At 64.4% G+C, this 357-nt stretch overlaps 1 protein-coding gene across 1 annotated transcript in view; it reads right to left on the reverse strand.

Moving 5' to 3' along the window:
- The window catches only part of STK11IP (serine/threonine kinase 11 interacting protein), a 22,309-nt gene extending 22,189 nt beyond the window's left edge, over nt 1-120 (reverse strand). The window contains exon 1 of the mRNA XM_009325440.1: nt 63-120. Within this exon, the coding sequence (XP_009323715.1) occupies nt 63-120 (58 nt within the window). The remainder of the gene's footprint in view (nt 1-62) is intronic.
- Between the last annotated feature and the right edge of the window lie 237 nt (nt 121-357).

The following is a 357-nucleotide window of genomic DNA, read 5'->3' on the forward strand; positions in this document are numbered from 1 at the left end:
GTCCCGGGCACGGCGCAGTACCCGGTGCTGGATGCTGCACGGCGCGGTGTGGTCCTGCGCACCGCACCGCACGGGTTGCACGGCGCGGCGTGGCACGGCGCGGTACATGGTGCAGTGCATCGCCTACGTCTCTTCACTCCCCCGGCTGTACGTGTGTCTGTCAGAGCCGTCCGTACGTCCAGTGGAGAGGTGTCTCCTTGTCACTGTCTGGTGCTGGTACTTCGTTCCGGAGTGGGTCTCGCTCCTCTGTGTTCGTGTATGTGTCTGTCGGCCGTGCGAGCTCTGTCCCGTCTGGTACCTCTGTGAAGGGAGAGTCAGGGGATGGAGCAGGTGCTTCGGAAGTGAATGGCTGTGGGG

This window comes from Pygoscelis adeliae, unplaced genomic scaffold, assembly GCF_000699105.1.
Source record: "Pygoscelis adeliae isolate BGI_AS28 unplaced genomic scaffold, ASM69910v1 Scaffold106, whole genome shotgun sequence".
NCBI lineage: Eukaryota > Metazoa > Chordata > Aves > Sphenisciformes > Spheniscidae > Pygoscelis > Pygoscelis adeliae.